Source organism: Photinus pyralis, unplaced genomic scaffold, assembly GCF_008802855.1.
Source record: "Photinus pyralis isolate 1611_PpyrPB1 unplaced genomic scaffold, Ppyr1.3 Ppyr1.4_LG4, whole genome shotgun sequence".
Lineage (NCBI taxonomy): Eukaryota > Metazoa > Arthropoda > Insecta > Coleoptera > Lampyridae > Photinus > Photinus pyralis.
This window is the reverse complement of record NW_022170511.1, coordinates 39,091,230-39,116,482: the sequence shown is the minus strand read 5'-3', so window position 1 is coordinate 39,116,482 and position 25,253 is coordinate 39,091,230. Positions and strand designations below refer to the sequence as shown.

General features: G+C 35.9%; 1 protein-coding gene across 1 annotated transcript; it reads left to right on the top strand.

The window, feature by feature from the left end:
- The first annotated feature begins 1,047 nt into the window (after positions 1-1,047).
- Positions 1,048-3,069, top strand: LOC116168968. Its single transcript, XM_031484998.1, has 2 exons — positions 1,048-1,688; positions 1,755-3,069. The coding sequence occupies exons 1-2, from the start codon at positions 1,457-1,459 to the stop codon at positions 2,888-2,890; spliced, it is 1,368 nt and encodes a 455-aa protein (XP_031340858.1). The 5' UTR covers positions 1,048-1,456; the 3' UTR covers positions 2,891-3,069.
- Positions 3,070-25,253: the final 22,184 nt, after the last annotated feature.

Sequence of the window (25,253 nt, the reverse complement as noted above, 5' to 3'; positions counted from 1 at the left end):
AGAAAGAATTTTTTGATTACAATGTAACTTAGATATAAAGTGCAAAGGACAGATTCTATTTTTAAAGTGCTTTTGTTTCATTTTTATATGAATGCGATTTATACGGTGCGAGGGGAATTTTTATGCGGAGTAAAAGTGCAGAGAGTCGGCGTTCAACCATCGAGTAGTAAAGGTGGTGATTAGTGTCTGGAAATTTGCAGTACGCGGTATACGCAGTTAGCGTACTACGATTTCAATACTCAACAAAATGTCAAAAGTGGTAGTGTGACGTCGCCGAACGTTTTAAAGTTGATGTAGCGTACCTAAATAAAGTTATCGAGATATTTTACACCCACATCGTTATCTAAGAGTGGAATTTGGGGTCTGCGTGCCAACGTAGTTTGTTTCCCAGCCTGGAAGAGGAGCCTATGCAGCGTTAGTTTTTCCCGCCGGCGTATTGTTTTCCGCCAGCGAGTATTTTTGGGTATTTCCACCTTGAGAAGATTAGATTTGGGAAATTTGGCAGTCCACCACCACCAGTTTGATTTCCTGTAACGACAAAAGCGAACGCCTGGAATGCGAGGTCACCAACCTGTTCCCAGCGGATGTAAGGCGATTAGATAAGAAGCAACGCCATTACCGAGATGAATTAAGGTAGAATTTGCAGTTTTATATTTGATAAACTTGATTAAATCGTGAAGTTTGCGTATTTTTGATCGATCTGAACAATTTTATATTTGACTTTTGGGGCTTTATGTATTTTAGGGGATTGTATAACAGTTAAATTTGATTAAGGTACCAGTTAAAGGAAATGTCCGTTATTTTTGATTATTAAGCTTTACCGTTCTTTTAAGGGCGGAGATATTTATATGTTTTAAATCCATTGACTTTCAAATAAAGGTATTAAAGATAATTAATGTTAATTCTCTGTAATTTCTCAAGGAGGTCAAGAAGCTTGCGTATAAAGGAAACCCAAATTGTTGCATTTACATACCAATCTCGGAAGCATATGAGAGTAGTAACGTCAAAACAACATTCTTCCAAATTTTGGTTACGTTTCTATGATTAATGAATGTTATACCGTGAGCTAGAATAGAACGAATTATCTTCCTATTTGCACCCATGTTATTATCTGAGCTAGCGGGTTAAAGAGGTACAGAAGGTAAGTCCTAAGTATTTTGAAGAGAGAAAAAGAAGATTTTTCACACCGACACGAACCTGAAAAATTACTGTTATTTTGTAAAGGGAAACATCCACGGCAAAATGGCGTACCTACGTTCAGTTTGTTAGGAAACCTTTACCAAAATAACGATAAATTGCGAGCAAGTTAAGGAAACCGCCGCAAATGGCACCCAATCGGTGGGCTTCGAACCATCAACGCCTGTAAAGAAGAGTTTCATGCAAATTATACCAGCAGAGCAACGAAGAAACTTTTTAAGAAACAAGAAAAAAGAAAATCAAATATTACAATCATTTTATGGAATTACGGTCCGGGTTTAAGAAAGCTGATCGAGCAATACAGAAAAACAAAATGGAGGGCACACAAGCGAGTGAGGACATCGTTTTTAGTCAAGAAAGCCAAGAAATTTTAGAAGCAGCTCCAGTAGCCCATATACAAAATATGGATTTGTCAATCTTAATGAAAGCAATACAGGGAATGCAACAAGAAATGAAAACAGGACAAGAAGAAATGAAAGCAGGACAAGCACATCTAGAAAACAAAATGGAAGCAGGACAAGCACATCTAGAAAACAAAATGGAAGCAGGACAAGCACATCTAGAAAACAAAATGGAAGCAGGACAAGAACAGATTATCAAAACTCAAGAAAAGAATATCGAACAGTTACGAAACGAAATAAGAGGTCAAAAACAAGAATGCGAACGAAGATTTACGATTCATGAAAAGAAAATTGAAGGCTTACATCAGCAGCACGTTGGTTTCACACAGCAGGTGGACTACGAGTTCAAGAAAGTAGAACACCAGATAGCAAAACAGGAAAAAATAACTGATCAGAAGATAACTGACCTCGACAACAAAGTGGAAAGAAACACAGAAGAAATTGAAGAGATAAAAGAAAAAATAAAAGAAGAAAAACCGATTAATACACAGAATGCGAGTACGATCATTTACAAAACTGAGGGATTAACAACATTGAAACCAAAGAAGTTTGATGGAAGCTTCCGAAGTGTGCACCCGGTTAATTTTTTGAAATCCCTAGAGAATTATTGGATGAATATGCATCTCAAAGAACAGAAAATGAATATAATGGAAGATTATTTGGAGGGATGTGCTAAAGCGTGGACCGACCTACATCAAAGCGAATGGAGAAATTTTAAAGAATTCAAGAGAGAATTTCTGGAACAATTTTGGTCAACGGAGAAGCAAAATAAAATCCGGCATCAACTAAATACGCCCAGACTATATAATGCAAGGAATGGAAGTTACACGGACCATGTGTGGTACTGGGTATCGAAAACTGCACACCTGGAACCAAGAATAAAGGAAGATCAGCTAATAGAAGCACTAGTAGATCATTTCCCAAGAGACATCCAGATGGTACTATATGCGGCCCAAGCAAAAACGATCAAGAATTTAACAGAAATTTTAGAAAAAATTCAAGAAACTAATCGAGATTGGAGAAGAGATTCAAACAGGCCAGAAACAAGAGATCAAGATCAAAGACCTTATCAAAACCGAAACCGAGAAAATCAAGACAGAAGAGAAAATAGACAACAGTATGAAAGAAGAGATCAAAACCGAAATAATTATCAACAAGACAATAGAAGAGAGGCCAACCCAGTGAATTATAGAAGAGGAAATTATGGAGCATACAGCAGAAGTTATGATGACCGTAGGCAACATGAAGGAGCTGTAGATAATCAGCCAAGAAGAAACAACCAGGGAAACTAGATGCTACTGGACAAGGAGCTCCACTTGGCCAGCAGCAACAACAGCAGGAGCAGCAACAATTAATTAATTTTATAAAAGTATATTATAACCAATGCAAAGCCAATACAACACCCAAAGAAAATCATTTACCAAATAATCAAGAAATTACCAGTGAAGATGACGATTCAGAAATAGAAGAAGTTATTGGTAGAACGGAAGAAGAAAGCACATACAAACCAATGGTCTTAGGAAAGGTGGAGGGGGTAACTCAGCAATTTTTAATAGATACCGGCAGCCAAATAAGCCTTATATCTGAAGAACTATACCAAGAAATTGAACCCAGAGGGGTAATAGTGTTACCTGCCAAGGGATTAAGCATACAAGGAGTGAATGGAAGAGTATCCAAAGTGACGAAACGAGTCCTTATGTCTGTGGAAGTTGGAGAGAGCGAACATGATTATGGATTTTATATTGTTAAAGGAATCAATCCTCCAGCTATTCTGGGAATGGACTGGATGTTTGAGAAAAAGGCCACTATTTACGTTGAGGAAAAGAAGATGACATTTATGCACGATGAGGCCGATTATTATGTAAAGTTTAACGAAGATGGTTATCGAAGATACACATCAAGACACATAGAATTTTATGATGAAGATAAGAACCCAGAAGAGACAGAAATGTTAGAAAAATTATTTGAAGAAGTCGAAGGAGTATTTTCAACTCGCCCGGGACGTGTACATAATTTTGTAGCTGAACTAAAAATCAAGAATTCCACTCCATTTATACAGAGGAACTACCCGATCCCATTTTCTAAACGTGAGGCTGTGGAAAAAGAAATACAGAGGATGCTAGATCACGATATAATCGAAAGATCAGATTCACCATTCTCAAATCCTATAGTGGTCGTGAGTAAAAAAGAGGGAGCGGTTAGAATATGCCTTGACGCGAGAAGACTCAATCAAATCATAGAAGAGGATAGAAATGCTCCTCCAGTACTAGAAGAGACACTAGAGAAATTTGGAAACCCACAATTCATTAGTTCGTTGGATCTGACCGCAGGGTATTGGCAAGTGCCACTCCATACGAATTCCAGAAAATACACGGCTTTCCTAGTAAATGGACGCAGTTATCATTTTAAAGTATTACCATTTGGTTTGAACGTGTCAGTGGCCATATTTAATAGATGCTTAGACTTCGTATTGGGACCAAAAGTACTATCCTATGCCACTATATATGTGGATGACATACTTATAACGTCGAAAACACTAAACGAACACTTCGAGCAGTTAAGAGAAATATTGTCAAAATTAAAACAGGCCAACATGACAGTAAATTTTAAGAAGTCCAAATTCTTACAGTCCGAAATGAAATTTTTAGGACATATTATTAAAAAAGATCAAGGGATTACTATGGATCCAGCTAGATTGAATAGTATAAGAAATTGTCCACCACCAAGAAACAAGAAAGAACTTCAATCCTTTTTAGGAGTATGCAACTTCTATCGAAGATTTAAGGATCATTACTCGGAAACTGTATGCAAATTGTCATCATTATTAAAGAAAAATGCACCATGGATATGGGAGGATGAAAGCCAAAGGGCGTTTGAAGAAATACAGAATGCTTTTAGTGAAGATATGATACTGAAATTTCCTGACTTCACAAAAACCTTTTTTCTATACACGGATGCGTCAATGAATGCTGTGGGAGCTCATCTTTTCCAAGAGGGAGAAAACGAAGAAATTTTAAATATTGCTTTTGCAAGTAGAACGTTGAAGGATGTTGAGAAACGATATACAATCACGGAGTTAGAATTGTTAGCTGTAGTTTTTGCGTGTAGCAAGTTTAGAAACCTCATCCTAGGATACCCGATAATTTTATATACAGACCACAAGGCGTTATCGTTTCTTTTTACCTGCAAACATCTGAGTTCAAGATTACAACGATGGGCCTTATTAGTACAAGAATTCAATTTACAAATCAAATATTGCAAAGGAAGCGAGAATAAAATTGCCGATTTTCTATCAAGATATGGGAAGGCCAACCAAAACAACAATAACTTAATCGTAGGAGCAATAAAGAAAAATGAAGAGGAAAGGAAGTTAAAGAAATTATTAGAAAATTTAGAAGAGGAGCAAAAAGAAGATAAACATCTAAGTTGGATAAGAAAAGAACTGGACGAAAATAACGAGAACAAAAGCGAAAAATTAGAAAGAAATTATAATATTTTTGGAGAACTCCTTTTTAAGAGGGGAAATAGATCAAAGGCCTGGTGGATAGTCTGCATACCTGAAAAAACAGAAAGGGAACTTATAAAAACTTACCATGAGATGCTAGGTCATTTTGGAACGCAGAAAATAGTAGCAGCTATAAAAGAAAATTGTTATATTCCCAATTTAGGCAAGAAAGTAAGAAAATATGTATCATCCTGTGACATCTGCCAAAAAGCTAAAGTCGCCAATAAAAAACAAGAAGCCCTGATGCAGAATGTACTGGTAGAAAAACCATTAGAGATGGTATCAGTTGATTTGTTCGGACCATTACCAAGGGCAGCGGGAGGAGTAGAATATATCTATGTAATGGCGGATATTTTTACGAAATACGTGAAATTGTATCCAATCAAGAAAGCAAACACAAGAACTCTGCTAAATAAAACTTTGAATGATTTTATACCCAACGTAGGCCAACCAAAAATGATATTGTCAGACCACGGCAGTCAATTCACTTCCAGGAGATGGCAAGAAGAATTGAAGAATAATAATATACAAGTAAAAATGACTTCAGTGTACCATCCAGCGTCCAATCCAGTAGAAAGAATTATGAGGGAACTGGGAAGATTATTCAGAACCTACTGTAACGAAAAGCATACCAACTGGAGTAAATGGGTAACCCAAATTGAAAAATGGATAAACATGTCGGAACATGACAGTACTGGTTTCACACCAGTAGAATTGTTAAAAGGTCAAAGATGTAACCATATTATTGAGAGTCTAGTAGAATTTCCAGTGCGTACAGACCCAGATATAGAAACAAAGATCATTTTTGCTAGGGAGAGACTTCAAAGTCGAGCTGAACAAAGAAAGGGAAAGCATGATAAACAAGTTAAGGAACCTGTTAAATATTATCCCGGAGATTTGGTGTTACTCAAGACACATCATCAGTCTTCATCGCTCAGCCATGAAATAAAGAAATTTTTCCTGTTATATGAAGGCCCTTATGGAATAGTGAAAGAAATGGGAACAAATGCTTACCTTTTGAAATATCCAACGAGAGACGAAAACAGAGGAGTACACAATGTCGTAAATTTAAAGAAGTATAGGGTATCAGAACCACCCAGTAGTACCATAAACTTACCGGTAGCAACCTATACCATACCTAACCAAACCTAATACCTGAGATCCTTTGTTATCAATTTTGAAAATTCTATTTTCACTGTATATATATTTTGTAAATAAGTTTGATTTTTTTATATGAATGTTTTGCTTTTAACTCTTAGTATGTTGTTTTCGATTCAACAGACCAGTTGTATCAAAAACAAGGAGGGGGTACTGTAATGGGTTGGAGTTTTTAAAAACTAAATTTACACATTCTTTACGTCCTAGAAAGAATTTTTTGATTACAATGTAACTTAGATATAAAGTGCAAAGGACAGATTCTATTTTTAAAGTGCTTTTGTTTCATTTTTATATGAATGCGATTTATACGGTGCGAGGGGAATTTTTATGCGGAGTAAAAGTGCAGAGAGTCGGCGTTCAACCATCGAGTAGTAAAGGTGGTGATTAGTGTCTGGAAATTTGCAGTACGCGGTATACGCAGTTAGCGTACTACGATTTCAATACTCAACAAAATGTCAAAAGTGGTAGTGTGACGTCGCCGAACGTTTTAAAGTTGATGTAGCGTACCTAAATAAAGTTATCGAGATATTTTACACCCACATCGTTATCTAAGAGTGGAATTTGGGGTCTGCGTGCCAACGTAGTTTGTTTCCCAGCCTGGAAGAGGAGCCTATGCAGCGTTAGTTTTTCCCGCCGGCGTATTGTTTTCCGCCAGCGAGTATTTTTGGGTATTTCCACCTTGAGAAGATTAGATTTGGGAAATTTGGCAGTCCACCACCACCAGTTTGATTTCCTGTAACGACAAAACCGAACGCCTGGAATGCGAGGTCACCAACCTGTTCCCAGCGGATGTAAGGCGATTAGATAAGAAGCAACGCCATTACCGAGATGAATTAAGGTAGAATTTGCAGTTTTATATTTGATAAACTTGATTAAATCGTGAAGTTTGCGTATTTTTGATCGATCTGAACAATTTTATATTTGACTTTTGGGGCTTTATGTATTTTAGGGGATTGTATAACAGTTAAATTTGATTAAGGTACCAGTTAAAGGAAATGTCCGTTATTTTTGATTATTAAGCTTTACCGTTCTTTTAAGGGCGGAGATATTTATATGTTTTAAATCCATTGACTTTCAAATAAAGGTATTAAAGATAATTAATGTTAATTCTCTGTAATTTCTCAAGGAGGTCAAGAAGTTTGCGTATAAAGGAAACCCAAATTGTTGCATTTACATACCAATCTCGGAAGCATATGAGAGAAGTAACGTCAAAACAACATTCTTCCAAATTTTGGTTACGTTTTTATGATTAATGAATGTTATACCGTGAGCTAGAATAGAACGAATTATCTTCCTATTTGCACCCATGTTATTATCTGAGCTAGCGGGTTAAAGAGGTACAGAAGGTAAGTCCTAAGTACTTTGAAGAGAGAAAAAGAAGATTTTTCACACCGACACGAACCTGAAAAATTACTGTTATTTTGTAAAGGGAAACATCCACGGCAAAATGGCGTACCTACGTTCAGTTTGTTAGGAAACCTTTACCAAAATAACGATAAATTGCGAGCAAGTTAAGAAAACCGCCGCAATAGTTGGGTTATTTTGTGGTAAATAATTCTTCCCAAACTGTTTTAATTCAAGCGACAGATATTTCGTTCGTATTTACTTGTTTAGAATGCATTAATAAAGAGACTTCCGTTAGTACATATTGCCTAAAGCCTTTTTACACCAGTGTACGTGGTCTGTTTTCCTTGAATTACAAATTGCGAATCGGTAGTAATGCTAAAAACTTTGAAACAGCTGGTTAATGTAGGTATTCAACCAATTAATAGAAATTTACAAGTTTCGTTTTGAAATAACATCCAGGGTTCATTGGAATAAAATAATATTTTCATCCTAGGAAGGATATACTTAATTAATTTACTGCAAGAGTCATTGTGGAAAAGGCAGTAGAGGATTAATATTCCAAACTGCAGCGTCACAAATTTTATTGTAATTTAAAGTACTGCCAGCATTTGAATTTTGTTCTTAAGAAATTAACACAAAATTATGAGCTGTAGTTAATCCAGAATAGGAAAAATATTATACGAGGGGAAATTATATTAATAATTAAGAAAAAGAATGAATGAGGAGTCCTTATTAAATTAGTTTAATGAAAGCTCCCTTTGTAATTTCAGAATTTGCTTATAATTTACGCGAAGGACTCATGCATTTCATTATTAAATTCTCCCCGATGCAAAACAACTTTTCGTGAAAAGCACGCCGGAAAAAATGATTAAAAAGCATTAATAGAACGATATTTAATCGTTATTCCTTCCCTCGAAGGTACGCCGGGGAGAAAATTACGGTATAAATAGATTTTGCTAAATTTTCCACTAATTAAAATTTCTTTTTCATTAATTTCGAAAATTAGAAATATAATCCACTAGCAGACGTATGAAATTAAATTTAACAAGCGTCAAGAATAAATAATCCGCCCTATAACATTTTTACGTTGTGAGTACGTGTCTGGCGTCTCATTAGTAGGGACTAATGAGCTAAGCCCAAGAAAAGTTCTGATTGATATCAGATTACATGGAATAAAGTGGAAGAGTCTTAACAATCTCTGTTTCAAGTCGGATTTGATTTTCGAGTGCGGATCCATTCACCGAACTCTGCTGCGCCGCCTTAGATAAGCCGCTTACCCAATGCTACCAACAGATCAAGAATGAGAAAATACAGGAAAATCACCCGTCTGTTAAAACTTGAATTCGCGATACAATGTAGGTACTTCCCATTAATCTGACATATTATGTCAGGTCTTCTCGCTACCCTTACTTTATAGTCAAGGAACGTAAAGTGGCAGGTAAAATCGGCTTGTTTTTGTATAGGAGAGTGCTTTTAAATATTTTATCCGGTAGCTCAACGTATAATATATTGCCTGAAGCCAATTAACAACAAATATTGTTTGACAAAATCGTCCCAAAGGTATTCATAATGGCATACTAAAAGCTTCCTGTAATTTACATGCAGATCAGTTTGCATCTCTCAGAGGGCACGAGTTAAATTTTGTTACCGCATTAAGTCGTTATACACATGCGGTTAATTTTTAATTATTTTATGCTAGGGAATTGGTTTAATTAACGATTTTATATGGCAATACACTCTTTACTCTTCACCTCACAAGCAGTATTTTACATTCGTATCAATTATTTGAGAAGGCTTTACGTTTTTTTGGATGTATCCATTTCAAAACGACTTTCTTTTTGTTTAAATTAAGTTTGATGTGCTGTTGTTTTCAAGCAATGAAGCTCAATGAAACCAAATTTGTTATTCATTCTGAATTGCTATGACCATTGGCAACGGGATGAATGTTGGTGTGAAGAATAATCTCGTTTTATTGGGCTTATATCCGCTCCGATGTACTAGAACAGGAAGGCTTAAAATAGTAATCCTTAACTCACATTGATTAGGAATCGATTTTTTGAGACATGAAGCGAAAATGAGAAAAACAGATAGCTACCTACATAATTTTATTAATCGTAAGAGCAAAACTGGAAGACCTGAAATTTTGCCAAACATGCACTTTTTCACAACCCTTTCAATGGTATTTGGTTCATCTTTGGGGTTTCCTAATCCGAATGTGCATACTGCTACTAAATAGATGTAGTGGCAGATCCTTCTAGTTCAGATGTGGAAAACATTCGACAAGAAGTTCGGAGTTTGAAGAACAACCGATACAAAGACTAGTTAACGCTACAGGTTGCAGCGAACCTCGAGAAGGAAAAGGGAATTGGCTACTCCCTAATCCCTTTAGATAATTAATTTAAACAATTTCCGTAGAGGCGGTCTTTCCCACGAGCGGAGCGAGGTCTGGGAGGGGGGCCCTGGACTAACATTTTCCAGGGGCTCAACATACAAGAATGTCGGGTTATCAGGAAAAACTTTTTCCACGCAGAAAAGCGCATTTTTTACCGATACTCGAAACTCTTCTGACAATACAGGTCAGATAAAATGTCACCGACCCGATTTTCAAAATATTCTCTGCCAAATTATGGTAAAAAATTATACATACTGGATTAACTAATCATAATAGACAAAAATTAATAATATAAATATCCCTAATTACGTACCACAAATGTTGAACGAAGAGTCGCTTTCGTTTCTTATCGCCGATAACTAATCTTTTATGGCACCTCAATGTCTATCGAGATTGCTAAAATATTCGCTACTAAACTGTTCCCCTTTTAAAACAAATGGAGAGAAATTCTTGTGCTCACAGTCCAGACAGTATAATATATAAGTACGTAGTTATAGATGGTTTCCGGGACGGAGCTATAAGTTTCAAACGAGTGAAGAAAAAATCTGAAAATCAAGGTCATAAAAATTGCATTTTAAATCGTTTAGAACTTTCATACACTGGGAGTTTTGTTGTTTTTTCTAGTGCCTCATTGTATCCAGTGCTAAATCTGCAGAGGATTCCATAGCGGTGTTTCTTTACAATAAGAAAAAATTCGACAGGAGTGTTCACTCCCTAAAAACCCTCAGTGTATGAAAGCTTTAAACCATCTAAAATGTAGTCTTTATGCCTCTTTATTGATCTTTTCCTTTATTCGTTTGAAGCTTTAGCTCCGCCCCGGGGCCTTCCAGTATCACAGAAAATAATGTTTCCCTAGCACAGTTATGATTGAGGAATGTTTGTACTCGTAGTAGGAGCTAAGCAACAAAATTTACCTAAATGGCTGGTACCTATACCACTTTGCACACAACTTTTAGACACACAACTTTAGATATGGCGCCATCAAGTATCCCCGTGTGGGCTCGTGTAATGCGGTGTTGCCTACCCAATAGAGGAGATTTCTGAAAAACCATTGTGAACGATCTACCAATCAAGCTTTAAAATGTTTAAAACGTGAAGGGCCTTTTTTTTCTATAAAAAATACATTTTGAACGCATCTTTGCAAAAGTATTCCTTGTGTTATTAGCTAGTTTTAGGTACCCGGGCCATATTTCTGGATAAACATTAGGGGGAAATGTTAAGGGGGTAAGAAACTCCCCTCCCCCTCATATGCGGTGTACTGCATCGCAGTTCATGATTATTTTTGCGTAATCTTGGGCGCTTAGAAGTACGCCTATCAGGCCAGATTTGTTGAGGGTTGGGTCTGCCAGCATCACGTTTTTCCATGGCTCCAGATCGAACTCCATGGACTTAATTGGGAGCATCCCCGTTATTTTTGACAGGACGTTTAGTTCCGTTGTCAGCACGTACTTGCTCCCTTGCCTGGGTTGCATGTGGGCTCTGACTCGCTGTCTGGGAACCCCAAACAAGACTTCTTGGACTTTCTCCACTCGTTTCTTGGCCGATGTCGACGCATGGGATCGTGCCTTGGTTGGGCAGCTTATTTTGCCGCCTTCGTTCCAGGTTGGCCTTCTCAAATCGGTCTTTGGGACTCCCTCTTGTCCATCTCTACTGCCTCTAGTAATTAGAATCTCGCTTTTATGAAAATCATCACGTCCTGTAGCTCGGGAATCTGTTGTGGGTATTTTAATGATTGCTCGAACAGCCTGTTCGTTTTTGCATCCCACTTTCTGGAAAGTAGTTTAATTATTATTGGTTCCCATGACGTGGCGTTTTGTTCTAAATTGTTGATCGCTTTCAGATGGTGGATGGTGTCGTGGAGCCGCTTCAATGATTCCGCAATTTCTCTTTCGGTTTGAGGGAAATCTAGGATCTTGTCTAAAAGTTTCGATATAATGAGCCTCAAGTTGTATCACCGTTTAATGCCTCTCATGCTGCCTCGTAATTTTAGTCGGAGATTCCACGTGGATCTTCAGGTAGGGCATCCTTTCCATATTCGACAGCGTACTGTTCGAGTGGATCAATTTGAGAAACAAATCGTGGAATGGCGCCCAATTCTCATACTCCGTTTTAAAAATGGGAATTTGTATTATTGGTACATTACCTTTTCGGGATGGCGTGGGCTTCCACTTCTTCCACATCTATTAGTCCACGAATCCTCTCATAGCGTTCTTGGATCTCCTCGTATTTCCGGTCCTTGAAATACTCGTAGGAGAATTTTCCTTCATATGCCTGGACCTCTATTTCCTCTTTACTTACATCACCCCACTTTCCTTCGGCGCGGCTAATCATCCTAATGACTTTCTTCATATGTTTGGGGTGGCACCAGTCCTTCTTCCATCTGTGTTAAAAGCGTATCAAATTGGTGGATACGCACCTCTTGTTTCTTCCGCTTTTTCATTGACCTTCTCCTCCACGCCTAGATCGCTTCCCCAGCGGCCAAGAAGCTCGACAACCTGGTTGCACACCTAGTAGATTTGCCCCATGTAGTTATCCTGGTGGTATTGGTATTACTTATTTTCTGGTGCGTCTGCTGGAATTTCTTGATATATACGTCTAGGTGCCCCGTTTTTATGTGATGTATCTTGTGGTCTTCCTGTTTGTTGGGTCCTTTCTTCGTATTTGTCACAAGTTTCTTGATCTGTTGATCTACCTCCTGCTGCTGTAACGCCAATGTATTTCATGGTGGTCATTTTAGGCACCTTTCCTGAATCCTGGATAGGACCCAGGGTGCACTTTCTTACTCTTTAAAAGTGTTTTGAACCGGGCAATAATGATTTGTAAACCGTTCACAGTGGTTTTTAAGAAATATCGCCTAGTGGGTAGGCAACACCGCATTACAAGAGCCCACACTGGGAGACTTAATGGCGCCATATCTAAAATTGAGTGTTAAGTTAAGTTGACTAAATTTGTCGTTGATGGAGGGTTCCTAGTCCACAAAGGTAGAAAGATACAACTGTGTAAACCATTTGTGATGGTTACATTAAATTTCTGAAGACCCATTATAATGGAAGAGGTTGTATAGTGGTTCTTGATAGGTACACCGACACATCATAACTTTTGATTTGTTGAAGATAATGTACCTAAAGTTATACCAAACCAAAGGAAATTTATTGCTCTTATTTTTTTTTGTGAGAAATGATCGTGGAAAGGCAAGGTAAACAAATATTGGCAAAAAGAGGTAGGTAAAATGATCTTTTCGAAAATTATCGACATTCAATAACGTATACCTCGAAAACAGTTCACTATTCGACAAAATAATTTTATACGAAATTTAATTAGCTTTCATTTTTATGTAAAACAATTTTTCTAGAGTCCAGCCTTTCCGAGGTAGAATTAAAAATCCCAAAAATGGCACATTTGAGCCCCTCTCCCTCTTTAGCTCACCCCCCAGAGTCGGGGACTTTTAGTATGTTTACCTACTTACTACTCCTAACAAAGTCCTGAAGTCAAAAAGTATCGCATTCCATGCACTCTACAATATATTCATTGACTCGACTATAATGTTTATTTGAATACCAAAATATTGCTAAGTACGCGTTAAGTGTGAGTAAAGTGTAAGTCTAACTTAAATAATATCTATGAATTCCACCCGCCTTAGTGTTTGATAGTCCCATTTCCAAGGGGTTCGCGCTAATTCAAATCACAGCACGTCATTTAAAAATTTTTTGTCCAATCTTCGAAATTACGAACGAAGTTAGAGCAAGAAAACGGTGCAGAAACTTTGTATGTCGTTGTGCTGCACATGTTGGACTCTAGAGCCGAAATAGTCTGAAATCAAGAAATTGTAGAACGCGACGTAAATCAATTACCTTTATTAAAACATAATTCAATTGATATTAGAAGAATTTCATTTCAAGTCCACTGTTTTAGACCGTTTCCATATACGTTTCACATTACCCGCATGTGTTGACGCTTAAATGCATTTAGATTTCTATCTATATGTACGGTGCATTTACGATTGATGTTCAACTTTACCCAACAATACCCGCCTATTTACTCTTGTAGAATGTTAATTTATATTTTAATTTATGATTTGATTAATTTTCTAAGTGTGCTCATGAATTCAATTACCTAAGGGACCAGCTCACAAGGTTTAATTTATTTTGTTGGTTCAGAGAAAATTCTCAACAAAACTCCAACGTATTATTATACCTACCTCAATACATATAATATTAATTAATGAAACAAAAGTTTATAAATTGAATATAATAAAGAAACCATCGACTGTTCGAAAATTGCCTATAAGGGCCATTTTATCGCATTGCACATTCAGAGTTCTATAACTCCCCGAAGACTTAGGGGCCCGACGTACTGAACTCAATATGTTAGTCAACCCGGCAACAAACCCCAGGCTATATAAAATATTACTAGAGTATAATATAACGACACTATACCAAGGGCGAAATATCCCAGAAGTGTGGGGGATACATGATGAACTTAATTAACTCTCCTTCTCTCCGCCTCTGTTTAAACAAAAGCACATAATTATACTTACAAAATAACTTATTTTGCTAGCTCGCTTCCCTCAGAAATTGCCCTCGCTTCCCTCTCGGTTCGGATTAATAAAAACGAATGAAGTACTTGATCAGTTTCCAAAAGTAATAAATCAAGTCCACTCGAATCGAAAACTATTATAGTTGTAAACCACCGAGGAAAACTTTCAAATCGAGATGAATTTCTATTACTATACCTAAAGCTACTCGTAAATTGCTTTCAAAAAGTTTGCTATAATTGGCCAAGTATAAGGATGCATGGACACAATTATACTCTTCTGTTGCAAGTCTTTTATTAAAAACAACGTCACGTTTTCTACAATTTCTTATTTGGGGGAAAATACGAGTCTCAATGCTACGTTACGGTTTTTCTTTCTTTTTCTAATGAAACTGAACGCGAGCAATTTAACGTATTTGGTTCGTTAAGTCATTATGGGGCTTTCCTTTCGCGCAATTACGTTAAAATATTTTGTTTCATTGTGACGTGGCGTAATTAAACGTTTAGCGCGTTGTAAATGTTACACGAAATTGAAAAGAAAAGGCGACCAGGTGTCGATAATTAATGATAATGTTGATTTTTCTTGTTTTTTAAACAAAAACAAGCTCGTATAAGGTTGACACGCAATCTTACTTAATGTCCGGCTTGAGGGTGCAACGGCGAACAATAAACTAGCACGCTGTTACCGTACTTTTGTTTCCTGCCATAAAGTAATAACTTCTATTAGATCCCCTGTATGATAAGAGACACATCAATTTTTAATTAAACCACCGATCGTTCGTGCTATATGCCATTACAACCAAACGGAATTGTACTCTTATGTGGATGTATTATTCTATCAGATCCATAAATATGTTATGTATCGCTTAATGCAATCTCGTACGTGAAATGCAATCCGTATGACATTTATGTTTAAATTAAAAACAACGTTCATTTTGGAAGCTTTGTTTTGGGAAATGAGATTTCTGATAAATGCGCTACAAGAAATTAGGTGCATTAATATATCGTTTTTGATTCTGCGTGGGTTTATTTTTAACGTGAATTGTTTCCTGAAAAGTCGCACGTGAAATAGTTCAAGATTTAGAGCAAATTAGACTATGTTTCTACCAGCACGTTATTTTCAGTTTATGAGAGAGTTTCTACCCCGCATGTTAAACAAGTTTATCTTTTCCTCTGGCGATCATCCAATAGCTCGTGAAACGAGCAATTAATGGAACAGAATGAAAGTAACTTAGTCAAGCCTATGGTGGTTTTTACTTTTTAAGCCTTAGGGAAAGGTCCAAATTTGAGGATTTTTCTCTTTTTTGTAGTCAAATTATTTGAAATCAGGAAGAATCAAAAATGTGTTTATTGTGTAGATAATAGACATCGATTTGTGTAGAAATCTATAATTTTTCGCAAGCTGTTAGTAATGACCTGATATTTCTAAGACCATACAAGTTCAGGCATGGCATATCAAAGAAATTGTATGGGGTGTCTAAATGTAGAGGGCCAGTTAATTATTTGGTAGTGGAATTTTAAGAATAAAAAGGCGTGCTTCGTTTAATTTCTGTAGAGTATTGTTTCATTAATGGACTTCCTTTTAAATATGTAAGAGGTCTTACTAGCAATTTTACTATGCGCCTTTCAACAAATCTAAACAATATTTCTAAAAAAAATTGGGATTTCTTAGGAATCATTAAAATCTCGCTATAGGTTTTTCAAGAATATTCCTAGGTCTCAGAAGCCTTAGCAGCTGTAAAGGATTTTTAAAGAGATTACAAAATATTGCGAAGAAGCTTCCTGTAGATAGTATATTCTCGGAAACATTAAACTAAATCCTTTTAAAAAAAATCAAGGATTTTGTTAAAGCAGACAATTTTAAAATATATTAAATCCTCTTATGCATTTTTGCAACGTATAGGTAGTTATAATATACTGGTATATGTGCACAAAGGAAATCTAAATCTGTCAGTTTACGAAGGAACTATGGTATCTATTATTTAAGATGGTGACGGTATCATATTTAGGACACACTCATCTCCATTAGATGATTGCAGAAGGGTATGATACATACATTATTTATTGAAGGTATATCTACATGTGAGGTATGTTATTCACACCGTTAAACTGGCATAAATTTCCGATTTAAGCAAAGTGCCTCCCTTTAATTTAAAGCGCTGTCGTTTTTATGCCAATAAATTATATGGCTTTTACAATACAATTTATTGCTAATGATTCTCGTAGTAAACTGTGTAAAAATAATTGTTCTGTACGTTCGCGCAATAAAATTGGCAATAAAATCAGTGTGCAGAAATATAAATTGCGCGTTTCTAAATTCTGCTCCCGAATTTCCAAAAGTGAGTTTATTAAAATACGTAATAAAAATACAAATCATATCGATTATCAACTTAGAAAAATTTACTTTCGCGTATATTTTCTAGCACATATGTTTGGCACGAATCCAGTGGAGACGTATAAATTATTAAAAACGTCTCTGGAAAACAGCTACGGTTACATAAACAAAATTTGCACAATTCTTCGGAAACCGCGCCATTGACGTTACGTAAGGTTCTTAATTTTTACACACTACGAATGATACCCTTTTAATCGTTTCAATTTTCTTCAGCGCAATTTAGCTTCATTCGCCGACTACATTTTCTGGAAGATTGATTAATTTTGCTTTACATCGACGACGCGAAACATTTTGAATCGCATGAATTAATGGAATTTCTAACATTTTTACTTTGGAACATTCTTGGAGTTTCCTTCGTTTATCGGAGGTAAGGCAATATAATGCGGGCTGGAAAGTACAAAGTTCTTGTTTTAGCGCAAATTTGACGCAACGAGAGATATTTTTGTTATATCACATTCTCGACAAACTCAAACTCGAGTAGGTAAACAATAAACACTAGAAGAGCATTGTACAATGTACATAAGACGAGCCGTTGAAGGATTCCTGAATGTTTCTGAAATTTAATACCTATTTACAATTAGACTCCTACTCTGCCTCTCACGAACGGAAGGATTTCGAATGTTTCGGAAACGTTTCAACAAATCAGACTGCAAAATGAGAAATTGTCGCAGTAGTTCTGACGGTTTTATTTGCTATTGCGCCTTTTTGACTAAATTATTTAGTTGCTTTAAATGCAAATTACAACAGGCAATTTTTACCTAGTAGTAGACGCATAACTAGAGATATAAGTCATCCTCTCACCATTTTTCAACCAGCAACTGAGATGTTTTACTAGTGGCAATTTTTGGAGTGACTTTGTTTTCAAATTAGGGCCCAAAACTCATTTCTGAAATAGTGTCAGACTTCCAACGTCTGAGCAAGTATTGGGACAATTTTATTATGTTCTATGAAGTCCACAGTACACCATTGCAAATACTTTATCAATTTGAAATTTAATTGCAGTCATAATTTATATACCTACGTGTAGTAATGCGAGATTCACTGCATTAATTGGCCTAATTATTAATTATGAAGACACAGAATACTGAATGGAGCATAATTAGCGCGCACGAACTTTATGATCACGAATTAATTTACTGTAATATTAAATCGAGTATAACTCAGTTTGCAGCCGCTGTTATGTCTCCTTAACTGTTCTGATCGTCATGTGTTTTCGCAGTGCGAGGGTACGACAACACCCTCATACTTACATAAACCTAACATACCGCCACGCCTAATTAGCATACGTAATAATATTTCGCATTCAATTAGTCTTTTACGATATTGATCACTCCTCGTTCATATTATTATTACTCCCTACCTCTTGTATATTTTGTCAAATGAAATGAAAGCGCTCGAAATTTGGCAGGAAGGGTGGCGCGGAACTCGAATAGATCATATTCAGGGAATTTGTGTTTACGAGCAAATATCAGGTGAGATACGTCAGATTCGTTCAAAGCAATTGCAGAAGAAAAGAGAAATCAAATTCGCGAAAAGCGGTTTATTATTGTTAATGAATGGCGAGCGCGATGCCAGGGGCTTTCGAAGGTAGGGAAGGTCCGTTCATTGCCATTCAGTACAACCTCATACTGATCAATCAATAAGTAGAGGGCAATCTTAAGACTGGGAATAATTTGAATTTTTTGACAATATCATTTTACGATAAGGTTATCAGAACATAATATGAAGTGAACATTAATGAAAACGTATTGAATGAAAATGAAAGGAATTTTGAAAACTTAGAATAGGGCATACCAGAGAAAACCTATTCAAAGACGTTCCACCCACTCTTAAGGTTGTTTAGAAAAGAATAAATTAAAGAATAAATCCAAATTTCACCACTGCTTTGGGAGTGGCTCCCAAACGAAACACGTTGGACCCTAGGTTTATTTGCTTATTTGCTTACATGCGTTCATGTAACACCCTGTATATGTAAGCAGAAATGTAACAGAAATTAAATTAAAATTGGGAAAGACAAATCAAAGCTCATTTAACTACATCCCAAATACGAGACGATGGATCAACCACTACAAAATGGGCCATTTTTAATCGTTGGTTCGTTTCGTTCATTTTACACTACAAAGTAACTAAAATCTAAAATCAATTCCCGTGATAAGAGGCAAATTGCTCGCCACATCCGGAACGCACACTGAAATTAAAATACGCAAAAAGAACAATCTTCAGTTTCACCAAATGCTGACAGATTTGTTGTTAAAATTCCACTAGTCAAATAATTTAATAGAAAATCGCTCGACACTGTGTAATTTTCTATTACATTATGTAATGCCTAAACTGCCCTTGCCCTTAACCCTAAACAAATTTCATCTTTACATGTATAAAATTCGGAAAAATAAATCCAAATTTAGCGCAATTTTGGACAAATAAAAACATTAATCGGTAAAGATTTGAATTTTGGTATACACATTTATTGGGACTTTCTATTGAACATACTAAAAGTCCCTGTCAAAATCTGTTGCGCTCGAGACGCCATCTTGGAAAAACGTTACACTTTTCCAGTTTTTTGCCCATGTCGCGGCAACTATTACTGATACGAAGAAATAGTTTACATGAAAAATATAGTTTACTAAATTCCCTATAAAAAAGAGTATTTACATTTTTTTGTATCTCCAATACTTTAGCTGTAATCTCACGTTGAATGCGTCAGAACGCGTTTAGGCCCCGTATCGCAGTTATAGGAATGAGACCGTCTTTCTTATGACTACACCGAAAGCTGTAAAAGCAGCAAAAAAAGGCAGTGTATAACCTTCCCTTTTTACCAAAAATCGACTACACCAAAATTTCTCGCGAAAACACTTTTTCTTATTAATTTTGGGGTGTAGAATCGAAAACAATTCGTACTTTTTCGATTTGACTTCTCTATCAAAAGTTTAGACTAGAAACAAATTTCGAAAGAAAATTCCAAGGGCTGTAACTTTTGAACTAGTAGCCCAATCTTCGAACTGTTTGAAATTATGGATTCTACAGGGTACATTCTATTAGAAAAATTTTTCCCCGGTCGATCTGACAATTTTTTTTCAGGGCTCAAAAAAAGGCAGTGTATAACCTTCCCTTTTTACCAAAAATCGACTACACCAAAATTTCTCGAAAACACTTTTTCTTATTAATTTTGGGGTGTAGAATCCAAAACAATTCGTACTTTTTCGATTAGACTTCTCAATCAAAAGTTATAGACTAGAAACAAATTTCGAAAGAAAATTCCAAGGGCTGTAACTTTTGAACTAGTAGCCCAATCTTCGAACTGTTTGAAATTATGCATTCTACAGGGCACATTCTATAAGAAAATTTTTTTTCCCGGTCGATATGATGCAATTTTTTTTTCGGGGCTCAAAAAAAAGCAGTGTATAACCTTCCTTTTTTTTTACCAAAAATCGACTACACCAAAATTTCTCGGGAAAACACTTTTTCTTATTAATTTTGGTGCGTAGAATCCAAAACAATTCGTACTTTTTCGATCAGACTTCTCAATCAAAAGTTATAGACTAGAAACCAATTTCGAAAGAAAATTCAAAGGGCTGTAACTTTTGAACTAGTAGCCCAATCTTGAACTGTTTGAAATTATGGATTCTACAGGGCACATTCTATAAGAAAAATTTTTTTTCCCGGTCGATATGATGCAATTTTTTTTTCGAGGCTCAAAAAAAGGCAGTGTATAACCTTCCTTTTTTTACCAAAAATCGACTACATCAAAATTTCTCGGGAAAACACTTTTTCTTATTAATTTTGGTGCGTAGAATCCAAAACAATTCGTACTTTTTCGATTAGACTTCTCAATCAAAAGTTATAGACTAGAAACCAATTTCGAAAGAAAATTCAAAGGGCTGTAACTTTTGAACTAGTAACCCAATCTTCGAACTGTTTGAAATTATGAATTCTACAGGGTACATTCTATAAGAAAAATTATTTTCCCGGTCGATCTGAGACAATTTTTTTTCGGGGCTCAAAAAAAGGCAGTGTATAACCTTCCCTTTTTACCAAAAATCGACTACACCAAAATTTCTCGCGAAAACACTTTTTCTTATTCATTTTGTGGAGTAGAATCCAAAACAATTCGTACTTTTTCGATTACACTTCTCAATCAAAAGGTATAGACTAGAAACAAATTTCGAAAAAAAATTCAAAGGGCTATAACTTTTGAACTCGTAGCCCAATCTTCGAACTGTTTGAAATTATGGATTCTACTGGGCACATTCTATAAGAAAATTTTTTTTTCCGGTCGATCTGATGCAATTTTAAGGCAGTGTATAACCTTCCTTTTTTTTTACCAAAAATCGACTATACCAAAATTTCTCGGGAAAACACTTTTTTTATTAATTTTGGGGAGTAGAATCCAAAACAATTCGTACTTTTTCGATTAGACTTCTCTATCAAAAGTTATAGACTAGAAACCAATTTCGAAAGAAAATTCAAATTGTTCCGTATCAATTATTGTTGCCGATATATAGGCAAGAAACTGAAGTGCTCCTTTTTTCCAAGATGGTGCCTCGAGCGCAACAGATTTTGACGGGGACTTTTAGTATGTCCAATGGGGAACACTAATGAATATGTGTACCAAAATTCAGATCTTTACCGATTAGTGTTTTTATTTTTTCTTATTTGACTGGACTATACCTGCATGTGCCAGGAAACACTAACTAAATCCATCCCATCTTTGCATCTACTGCAAGCCGGAATGTTGAAAGTTGTTAAGTGCATTTACGATTGAATTCATCATGTAACTCAACAGTTGTCACTTTAGAGTTTTTGAGCATACATAATGGAAAATGTGATTATCGTCCCCTTCTTGTAAGCGTGTCCAGTTACTAAGGGAGCATGTTATATGAACAGGCGTAACGTGATAAGACCAGGGGTTTTCGTCAGGTGATGTTGATAACGTAACGTGATTTTCGGACGTAGCAGCAAATACACCTCTGAATCATCCAATTAACTGGCGACTGCTCTAATTTACATTTATGGTTACTATACGTACTTGATCCGCGGATTATCGCTACTTCTGCTATCGTTTCATATTCGTTTTTGACTACTACATAATTTAACAAATTATAGGCCGTCACCGCTTTATGTGAATTGGAAATGTCACCAACACATCGTTAATTTAGGCTTCTTTATAATTCCACAAACCGATTGTAATCAAAACTAAATTCTTTGCCTTTATTATTGCGGAACCCCAGTCCGAGTGGAAATGTATTCGCACTTAATGCGCAATAAATTTTGCTTACACGTTAGCATCAAAAGTGACGACTTCTTCATTTGTATTCATTTGCATTTACGATAAATTTACTTTAAGTAGCTGTGAAAACACGTTTGGAACTTAATTTATTTTCTTCGGGCACCCCATTCTCTGAAGTAATATAGTGCCTACCCCAATTAGACTTTAATATTATTGCCAAATTTCGTGTTGTTCCAAGTTTCGCGTCTTTTCAATTACTGTTCCAACCAATTTATGGACGTTACGGCGTTTTATTAATAGCTTTCCAATAAAGACGTACGATTTGTCGACGAAAAACATACAACAAAACTGAAAAGTCATTACTGAGATGGCCTCGGATATATTCACAAAAAGGCATCTGCGTGACCTCTACACAATGCTTGTTGTAGGCAGTATTTTCTACACTATATACAGTGAGTTTTTTTTAAGACTGGCCATAGGAGTTTACATGTTAATTTTTGAAACCCTTTTACCTTTTATTTTCCTTTCCTTGTGACAGTTTGTTGAATCGTTACACAAATGCCAGATCAAAATTACAAATAACAGATGAAATTTCAGCCTACTAAAAATTTTAAATTGAAGCAAACGGAATTAGAAAAACTCTTTTTGCTAGATTTTTCCTTGCTTGTGGATACTAAATTGGAAATATTATTTATTGAATATTTTTCTGAAGATAAAAGTTAATAGGGGGTTGAAAACTTAGCAAAAAATAAAATCATATGGCCGGTTTTAAAAAACTCACACACTCCCTCTCCTCGTCACCCCCTCATCTCAAAAAGGAGTCGCGGAGGAAAGTTATAGTTTGTAGAAACCAATTTCTTCCGATGAGACGTTTCATGGGAATATCATGAACGTTACAGTTTCTTTCTGGCTACAAATTCAAAAGATTTGTATTGGGATCTTAATTTTTTTTGCATTTTATAATGAAAAACCCCAAAATTCCCCGCTGAAATATAACCAAGAACTAAATAGTTGGTACATTAATTTGTTTATTAGAACAAAAGTAATCTAAAATTCAAAACGCAAGTTTAGTTATCTTTTCTTAGGTTTTTAAAAGTTTGAGATAATGCTGACGTAGAGCAGGTTAAACAATAATGAATTTTGTTTGCTTTATAATGCTTTAAGAACAGTAAAATAACGAAAAAGCAACCCACACACACACAAATATCATGGAAACAATTAATTTCTTCCTAAATTGCAGTATATTCACATAAACAACGTAAATATTTAAATGCGCATGTGGAAGAATTTCGGATTATATATAATACGAAAAAAAAGATTTAAACCAAACCTTTTCCCAAAAAGTTTCAGTGATTATACAGGGTATTAAATTTGAGTGGTGACAGAAGAGACCAGCATGTTTATCAAATAATAAACCGAGGGTAATAAACGTTTTGTTTGGTAGTTACCTTGTAGAAACTGAAATTGGGTGTTTATTGACCGAATCTGCAATTAGTTGTTGAAATTCTTGCGCAGACAAGGAAAGACGAAATTGATTTCCTCCACATGTATAACAAAAAGTTTTCCCAATGAATTCTATCGATTTTAGTTGGAAATTTGGGTCCCAAATCGGCCCTACACAAGTAACACAGATATTTATAATAAGATTTTAATTAAAAAACTGATATGAGAACATAATTCAAGTTTAGGAGTCTGTTTTCATTACTGATAATGAATTTTAGATCCATGGTATTTTTCCGAAAATGTAAAAAAACCAGTAGGGGGCGGTCTGTATTTCGCCCGATTGCTTTTATTTTGAATGAACTGGTGCTGCTTCAACTTTGTAATGAAAAATGTCACAATGTAATTTAATCTGATAGGGTTGTTCATTCTGGATTTCACCTTCTCACTGGAGACCTGTCTAATTTAGAAATGTAAGAATTTGTAAGTTATAAGTACGATTCATTACCGATACACTTTAAAACGTTTACCACTTACGCCAGTTAACGAACAAAGCATGCGGGCGGACATTAATTTAGAGAAGACGCGCTGTATACACAGATAAATCCCTAATTGCTAGCAGCAACATGTCAAGTAGTTTTCCTGCGCTCATTGTCTTACAACAATACTCCAATTAAGGACAATTGACTTGTTTCATTGCTATAATTATGACCGGGATGTGCACACCCTCAGCGTCCATATGTCGCCAACTGCAGCGTTCGGAAATAAAGCATCTGTCGCTTAAAATCGTGGAGCGCGAGTGGGAAAAAAAGTGGAGAGAGGGATACACACAAACACGAAATGGTACATTGGACATGTTTTCCGGACTCCATCTTCATGCAAATAAAAGTAAAAGCGTAGCCGGCGGTATAAAGTAAAACCTACCCTGGCTTTGTTTGTGAAACGTGCAAATGCGATAATACCATCACGCTGTATGTACTCCGGATCCTTTTTTTTTGTTCAAAGCTTATAACGTTTTTCTCAATTTGTTTTCTCGATTATGGTATGGAAATGTATCGACGTTCATTTATTGCCCTATTTATTAACATGCAAAACGACAAAGCAAAAAAAGCGATTTTATCAAACGCGTACCTGACCCGGAAAATCCGTTATATTTGGTCGGAATATTTATTGGCTAATTATCAGGTTCTAATGGAGTGAGGGACGGGGGCGGGTTTACCACTACAACATCTTCGAGTGCGAAAAGCGTAAAAAATTACCTCTAATTACGTGATAAAGGGAATCGATCGGACAATTTTCGGCAAAATTTCGTTTTCTTTTTTTTTCGTTTAATAAATAAATGAGTTTGATGCGTTTCGCTTATTCGAGTAGAATTCTCGTTAACGCGCTGCAAATTTACTTAATTAAGTCACCCCTTTGACGACCTCACAATGCCTCCTATAAAGATTGATTTATTTCCCTTTGTAAAACTACAACGTTGCAATTGATTAGTACATGGTACGTTTGAAATTATAGCAATACCGCTCACTTTTATACTTGGAAACGATTCTCAAATAACGATTCTTTGAAGATAAGGGATGAATAGCGATGGGTGGACGTTTACATGGAGTTTTGTAATTTGTAGCATTATTTAACTTACTGCTGGACGTTGTATTAAA